This window comes from Scyliorhinus canicula, chromosome 12 (genome assembly GCF_902713615.1).
Source record: "Scyliorhinus canicula chromosome 12, sScyCan1.1, whole genome shotgun sequence".
In the NCBI taxonomy this organism is placed as follows: Eukaryota; Metazoa; Chordata; class Chondrichthyes; order Carcharhiniformes; family Scyliorhinidae; genus Scyliorhinus; species Scyliorhinus canicula.
Genome location: NC_052157.1, coordinates 644,837 through 653,291, shown reverse-complemented (window position 1 = coordinate 653,291; position 8,455 = coordinate 644,837). Strand labels below are relative to the sequence as shown.

The 8,455-nt window shown below is 52.6% G+C and overlaps 1 protein-coding gene across 1 annotated transcript in view; it reads right to left on the bottom strand.

Moving 5' to 3' along the window:
* Positions 1-2,297: 2,297 nt before the first annotated feature.
* slc30a4 (solute carrier family 30 member 4) overlaps positions 2,298-8,455 on the bottom strand; it is a 37,327-nt gene continuing 31,169 nt past the window's right edge. Inside the window, exons 4-6 of the mRNA XM_038813844.1 lie at positions 7,890-8,043; positions 5,844-6,048; positions 2,298-3,287 (exon numbers count right to left, since the gene is read on the bottom strand). Of these exons, the coding sequence (XP_038669772.1) occupies positions 3,138-3,287; positions 5,844-6,048; positions 7,890-8,043 (509 nt within the window). The 3' untranslated portion in view covers positions 2,298-3,137. The remainder of the gene's footprint in view (positions 3,288-5,843; positions 6,049-7,889; positions 8,044-8,455) is intronic.

Here is an 8,455-nt window from a genome sequence, read left to right as displayed (position 1 = left end):
CCTGGGACCCTGGCCCTGTGAAGCCACAATGCTAACCATGTGCTAGTGCTGTCCTTATAGAAATGGTTAAAAGTAGCTTAAAACTATTCAGATATGTCCATTTGGTTTCTTTTAATAAACATTTTGTTGCAGTATTTTTGGTATGTAACAACAGCAAAATAAACGATGTACTGAATCTATAAACAGAGTGCAAACGCCGTCTCCCTCCCTTACAGGTCCCACCTTTATTAATCCCTACTCTAAGCTAAACTAAACCCCCCCCCCCCTTCCTGCTGACGATTAATTTCCCGCGAAGAAGTGACGAACGGCTGCCACCTCGGGTGAACCTAACATGACCCTTCAGGGCGAACTTGATTTTCTCCAGACAGAGAAAGCTAGCCATGTCCGATAGCCAGGTCTCCGACTTCGGGGGCTTGAGTCCCTCCAAGCTAATAGTATCCGTCTCCGGGCTACCAGGGAAGCAAAGGCCAGAACATCTGCCTCTTTCCCCTCCTGGATTCCCGGGTCTTCCAACAACCCCGAAAATCGCCACCTCTGGACTCAGCGCACCCTTGTTATTAACACCGTGGCCTGACATCTGCAAACCCTGCCAAAATCCCCTAAGCTTCGGACATGCCCAGAACATGTCGACATGGTTTGCTGGTCCTCCCGCACACTGTCTTCCACCCTAACGAATCTGCCCATCCAGGCCACTGTCATGCCAGCTGGTGAACAACCTTAAACTGTCAGGCTGAGCTGGCACATGTTCTGGACGCGTTGCTCTACTCAACGTGTCCGCCATAGACCATCCTCTATCTCTCCTCCCAACTCCTCCTCCACTTGCGCTTCAGCTCCTCGGTCTGCGTCTCCTCCAACCCCATAAGTCCTTATAAATGTCCGAGACGCTCCTTCTCCGACCCACCTCTGGAAATACCCTGTCATGAATCCCCCTTAGCGGTAGGAGCGGGAAGGTTGGCACCTGTTTACGTAGGAAGTCCGCACCTGCAGATACCTGAATTTGTTTCCCTCGCCAACCCAAACTTCTCCTCCAGCGCCCTCATACTCGGAAAGCTCTCTATAAACATATCCTCCATCCTCTCAATCCGCTCTCCGCCATATCCGGAACCCCCCATCCATACTTCCCGGGGCAATCCGGTGATTATTACAGATGGAGACCAGACCGATGCTCCATCTGCTCCCACATGCCGCCTCCATTGCCCCCAGACTCTCAGGGCTGCCATCACCACGGGGCTGGTGGAGTACCGTGCCGACAGGAACGGCAGTGGCGCAGTACCAACGCCACCAGACTGGTGCCCTTGCACGAAGCCGCCTCCATACGCTCCATGCAGACCCCTCCCCCACCACCACTTCCTGATCATGGCTATATTCACCACCAAGTAATAGTTACTAAAATTTGGCAGCGCCAGCCCGCCCTCTCCCCGACTCCGCTCAAGCAATACATTCCTTACCCGCAGGGTCTTGCCCGCCCAAACAAAGCCAGAGATCACTTTGTTGACTGGCCAAAATTCCCTAGAATCCTCATGATTTCTTCCATCCCCTCCATTGGGTCTGATCATATAGAAGCAGGTCGTCCGCATAGAGCAAGACTCTGTGCTCCACCCCCCTCCACCCCCCCCCCCCCCCCCCCACCCCCCCGCGGACCATCCCTTGAGGCTCTCAGAGCCTCAGTGGAGTTACGTATAGTTACTGTAGTTAGAACTGTTAACCTTGGGCAGCACGGTGGCACAGTGGTTAGCATTGCTGCCTACGGCGCTGAGGTCCCAGGTTCGAATCCCGGCCCTGGGTCACTGTCCGTGTGGAGTTTGCACATTCTCCCCGTGTCTGCGTGGGTTTCACCCCCACATCCCAAAGATGTGCAGGGTAGGTGGACTGGCCACGCTAAATTCCCCTTAATTGGAAAAAAAATAATTGGGTACTCTAAATTTATTTAAAAAAAGAATTGTTAACCTTATCACTAGTATCAAAGTTAAAGTAAAGAACTCATGCAATTATATTATAGTTACTCAATAAACTGTTTGTTACTACTGGATGAGTTGAGTCTTCTTCATCGTGATTCAGAAGACCTCATCGCTAACCAAGGTTTGAGTGATGATGTGGAGATGCCGGCGTTGGACTGGGGCGAGCACAGTAAGAAGTCTTACAACACCAGGTTAAAGTCCAACAGGTTTGTTTCAAACACCAGCTTTCGGAGCGCTGCAAGGTTTGAGTAGCACATGTTACCTACCGTACAGGTAACAAAACAGTGGGGTTACGGGGAATAGGTGTGGGCTTAGGTAAGGTGCTCTTTCCAAGGGCTGGTGCAGATTCGATGGGCCGAATGGCCTCCCTCTGCACTGTAAATTCTATGATGATCTGCTGGGGACCTCCAGAGGAGGAAGAGATGGATCATCCACTCGTCACTTCTGGCTGAAGACTTGCAGTTACTTTGCAGTGATGTGCTCGGCTCCCTCAGCATTGACGATGGGGATATTTGTGGAACATCCTCATCCAATTACCATTCACGACTGAGCTTCGATCTGATCCATTAATTGTGGACTCGCTTAGCTTGGTCTATTACTTGCTACCTCCAACGTTTGACACACAAGTAGCGATGTGTATGCCTGATGTTGCTCCTGGCATTCTCTCCTGTACTCTTCATTGAACCAGGGTTGATCCCCTGGCTTGGTGGTAATGGTATAGTGGGGGAGATGCCGGGCCATGATTGTGGTTGAATACAATTCTGCTGCTGCTGCTGATGACCCACAGCGCCTCATGAATGCCAGTCAAGTTGCAAGATCGGTTCTGAATCCATCCCATTTAGCACGGTGGAGCACACAATACAATGCAGAGTATCCTCAATGTGAAGACAGAAATCTGTCGCCACAAAGACTGTGTGATTGTCACTCCTACCAATACAGTCATGGACACACCACACCTGCAATAGGTAGATCGCTGAAGACAAGGATCAGAATCCCTTCCAATGGACATTAATTAAATACAACACCACAAAGCTTGACAGACATAGACACTGCAAACAAACAGGCCACATTTCAGAGACAGGCTGTTATGTCAGGAGTTAATCTTCAAGGCATGTCAATACAGAAACCCAGGCAACACAAAGCGATGATGGAATCTGCCTCCACCACTCTCTGGCAGTGTCAAGGGATTTCGAGAATGAGAAATTTAACAATATATCTCAGACCTTCCAGGAAGATTATACTCGTGTCCCTCAGGATTTGGAAAGTTGTGCACAACACCAGGAAGGAGAAGATGTAGGTGCAGATTGGGTCAGCAATCTTGTAATCCGGCTGGAAGGGAAGAACAATCAAAATGTAGGAATGACAGCAAACTCAACATTTATCAGAAACGGAATAGTCCACATGATTCACAAAACACAAATCCCCCCACCCACACTCATCCCCACCCACAAGCCCCCAACCCACCCCACAAACCACACACCTATACCCACCCCCACAAAAATACAACCGCCCCCCACACAAATCCCCAACCCAACCCCCCCACAACCCCCCAAAAACATAAAACCACCCCCCACACACATACATCTACCCCCGCCAAACATACACACCCTCCCAACCACCTCGCCCACACCCACCCACCCACACATTCACCCCATTAATTTCACCCCACTCCCCCCCACCCACACAAAGCCACCCACCCGCCCACACACGCTACACACCTCTGGATGGAAATCAATCCCATTGGGCAGGCCGCAGCAATGGGTTCATGAAAACAGGTCATGTTAACTAATTTACTGGAATTCTGTGAGGACATTATGAGCACTGTGGACAATGGGGAACTGGTGGATGTGGTGTATCCGGATTTCCAGAAGGCATTTGACAAGATGCTGCACAAAAGGCTGCTGCATAAGATAAAGGTGCACTGTGTTACGGGTGATGTATTAGCATGGATAGAGGATTAGTTCACTAACAGAAAGCAAAGAGTGGGGATAAATGGGTGTTTTTCTGGTTGGCAATCAGTAGCTAGTGGTGTGCCTCAGGGATCCGCAATTGTTTACAATTTACAGAGATGATCTGGAGTTGGGGACCGAGTATAATGTGTCAAAGTTTGCAGCCGACACTAAGATGAGTGGTAGAGCCAAGTGTGCAGAGGACACAAAGTCTGCAGAGGGATTTGGATAGTTTAAGCAGATGGGAGTTCAATGTTGGTAAATGTGAGGTCATCCATTTTGGTAGGAATAACAGCAAAATGGACTATTATTTAAATGGTAAAAAATTGCAACATGCTGCTGTGCGGAGGGACCTGGGTGTCCTTGTGCATGAATCGCAAAAATGTTGGTTTGCAGGTGCAGCAGGTAATTAAGAAGACAAATGGAATTTTGTCCTTCATTGCTGGAGGGATGGAGTTTAAAGCAGGGAGGTTATGTTGCAGCTGTATAGGGTGCTGGTGAGGCCACACCTGGAGTACTGTGTACAGTTTTGGTCTCCTTACTTGAGAAAGGATGTACTGGCATTGGATGGGGTGCAGTGGAGATTCTGGGAAGAGGGCAGGTAAATGTGATGGAAATGGTTTGTTCATGTGCAGACTATGAGCTAACATGAACACGATGGGCTGAATGGTGTTCTGAGAGTCTGTAATATCTCCACTCGGAGTCAGTGTTGGACACTCCCAGCTACAATCAGTATGTTGAATGTGGAGTAAAAACCCACATCAGAGTGTTCCCATTCCCAAACTGAGGAAAAGTCAATTTCTGTCTCTCCCTCGAGGTATTTCTGTCTCTCCCTCGAGGTATTTCTGTCACCTCTCTGTGGAATCAATTCAGTTCAAAGTAAGAATAATTTTATAATGTGGTTACCATTGGGACAATACAGTTGGCAGGATTATGTATCTTAGGAAAGATTTTAGCCAGAATTCTCTGCCATTGGCAGCATAATCCGCCCATGGGTGTCCTGGTAATGGGGCGGAGGGGGGGCGGCACGGGGAGGGGGGGGGGGGGGGGGGCTCGGAAGGGGGGGGCGGCGGCACGGAGGGGGGCGGCACGGAGGGGGGGGCGGCGGCACGGAGGGGGAGCTCGGAAGGGGGGGCTGGTGGCACGGAGGGGGAGGGGCTGGCGGCACGGAGGGGGGGGCACGGAGGGGGCGGCATGGAGGGGGCGGCACTGAGGGGGGCGGCACGGAGGGGGGCGGCACGGAGGGGGGGGGCACGGAGGGGGGGGGCGGCGGCACGGGGGGGGGGGCTCGGAAGGGGGGGCTGGCGGCACGGAGGGGGAGGGGCTGACGGCACGGGGGGGGGGCTGGCGGCACGGAGGGGGCGGCACGGAGGGGGGGGGCTCGGAAGGTGGGGACGGCAGCACGGAGGGGGGGCGGCGGCACGGAGGGGGGGGGCTGGCGGCACGGAGGGGGCGGCACGGGGGGGGGGGCTCGGAAGGTGGGGACGGCAGCACGGAGGGGGGGCGGCGGCACGGAGGGGGGGCTCGGAAGGTGGGGACGGCAGCACGGAGGGGGGGGCTCGGAAGGTGGGGACGGCAGCACGGAGGGGGGGCGGCGGCACGGAGCGGGGGGCTCGGAAGGTGGGGACGGCAGCACGGAGGGGGGGGCGGCGGCACGGAGGGGGGGGGGCGGCGGCACGGAGGGGGGGGGGGGGGGGGCAGCGGTGCGGACCGGGGGCGGCGCGGACCGGGAGCGGCGCGGACCGGGAGCCGGGACACACGCGGTTGGGGACCCGGAGAATCCTGCCTTCTTGGCCCTGTGATGCGTTTCTTACATTACACTGTGCTGCTCCTCAAAAATGTTTAATTTACTGTAAAATGATTTGGGGCACCCTGAGTCAAAGACACGGGAGGAATGCATGATTTTCTATTTTATAGTTCAAAAGGCCACACATACTTTAAAACGAATGATATAAGCAGCTACAAGGACACCGACGCTCTGGAACAGATCCCCCAGAGCATGGATGAAAGCAGCTCTGACAGCCAGACTGCCCGGGTTATCACCCTGTTTACTCTTCCCCCGAGTTCCTCTTGCAGTCTGTCCTGACTGGCAGTGACTGTGCGAATGCGAGTGACTGGACTGATTCAGCAGGAATCCCATTCTGTGCAATTGCAATTAAAAACAGAAATAGTGAAACACTTTAGACACAGCACACAATCCGATATTGTCACAGTGTTTGGGCTCAAACCCCATCATTGTTCTGAACAGTTGCAACAGGTAGAATCTACCCCCCAGAAGCAGCGACCCCCCCCCCCCAGCACACAGCGACCCCCCCCCCCCCCCCCCCAGCACACAGCGATCTCCCCCCCCCCCCCAGCACGCACAGTCCGAGATGTTGCTGTAACAGAGGCATCGTTTCTGTCGGTCCCGTGTGGAGCTGCCAGAGAGTTGCCCGGTTGTTGGATTTTTAGTGTGTAGGATTTAGTGTGCTCACATGTGGGCAGAAAAGAACCCAATTTGATATTGTTAAACTATTATAAATACTTCTTAAAAAAAACAGTGACTGACAACAGGTAATTGTATTAGAAAAAAGTGCCTCAATTATCCTGTAAATGAAAGGGAAGTAATTCATCAAATAGATAATAAGAGTCATAAGTCCATAAGAAACAGGAACAGGAGGAGGCCATTCGGCCCCTCGAGGCTGCTCCGCCATTCAATAGGACCAGGTCTGATCCGACATTCCTCACGTCCACTTTCCTGCTTTTTCCCCGTAACCCTTTATTCCCTTACTGATCAAGAGTCTGTCTCTCAGCCGTATATACACAATATTCTGCTCCACAGACTCTCTGTGACAAGGGGTCCCACAGACTCTCTGTGACAAGGGGTCCCACAGCTCTCTGTGACGAGGGGTCCCACAGACTCTGTGACAAGGGGTTCCACAGACTCTCTGTGACAAGGGGTCCCACAGACTCTCTGTGACAAGGGGTCCCACAGACTCTCTGTGACAAGGGGTCCCACAGACTCTCTGTGACAAGGGGTCCCACAGACTCTCTGTGACAAGGGGTCCCACAGACTCTGTGACAAGGGGTCCCACAGACTCTCTGTGACAAGGGGTTCCACAAACTCTCTGTGACAAGGGGTCCCACAGACTCTCTGTGACAAGGGGTCCCACAGACTCTCTGTGACAAGGGGTCCCACAGACTCAGAAGAAACCCCATCTCATCTCAGTCTGAAATTGCCCCCCCCGCCTTTATTCTGAGACTCTGCCCTCTGGTCCCAGACTCTCTCAAGATGGGAAATATCCTCTCAGTATTTACCCTGTTGTCAAGCCCCTTAAGAATGCAGGTGTTTCAATGAGATTACACTTCATTCTTCTAAATTCCAATGAGTAGAGTCCCAACCTGTTGAACCTTTCTTCGTTAGACAACCCCTCCATACGGGGATCATCCTAGTGAACCTTCTCTGAACCGCCTCCAATGGAACAATGGGGAGTAATTCACGCAGCTTTAGCTGCGGATACGGGCCCCCACATTTCCAGCTTTGAGCCTGCGCATGCGCACGGCGGCAGTCTCTGGCCGGACTCGGACTGCGGAGCAGACATAAAAATTGGAGCCCCCCCCCCCAAATCGGCTGCACGCCTGAGGATCGGACCGTGTGGATCTCAACCTCTCAACCCCGGTCTGCCTATAAGCCCCCCCCTCCCGGGGGCAGCCGTGGACTGAGTCTGCAGCCGCCACGTCAGCATCCCGACCGGCAATAGGTGGTTAGTTCCACACCGTCGGGAACTCGGCCGGTTGGGAGCGAAGGATCGCTGGGTGGGCCTATCAATGGGCAGCCAGCCGCGTGGCGTACACCGCGATTACGCCGATTCTCGGGTCCTGGAGAATCGCCGGACTGGCACCCAGCCCAATTTCGGTGTGAAGTTGGACTCTCCGTCCCCTGCGTCGAATGCAATTTCAGCGCAGAGCTGTGCAGAATCTAGCCCAATGTGGGTACACTTACAGGAGGTTAACAGCAACTCCAATTGCTGCAATAATGATCATTACATCTGCTTGGATCTCAAAGTCCTGGTGGATGGTCCTCTGAACAGCTTCATAGACAAGCCCAATCGTCACAGCATAAATCAGCATCACACTCAGCACAGCAGCCAGAACCTCTGGACAACACACAGCAAAGGAACCACATTAATACCACAAAATTAAGGAAACTGTACTCAAATCACAACAATGTCAACATTAGAATCAAATAGAAGACAGATATCAGCACCAATAGACAGCATCATAATTTAGGGCCCAATGTTGTCACTGGAGCCGGAATCCAGGGAACCCGGATTCAAATTCTGCCACTGCAAATGGTGAAATTTAAACTCAATAAAAATCTTCAATCAAAAGTCTAATGATGACCATGAAATCATTGTCGATTGTTGTAAAAACCCATCTGGGTCACTACTGTCCTTTAGGGAAGGAAATCTGCCACCCTTACCCGGTCTGGTCTACATGTGACTCCAGACCCACAGCAATGTTAAGTGTCTCAGAAAGGGTCAAGGGCAATCCTGGAACTCCCTCCCT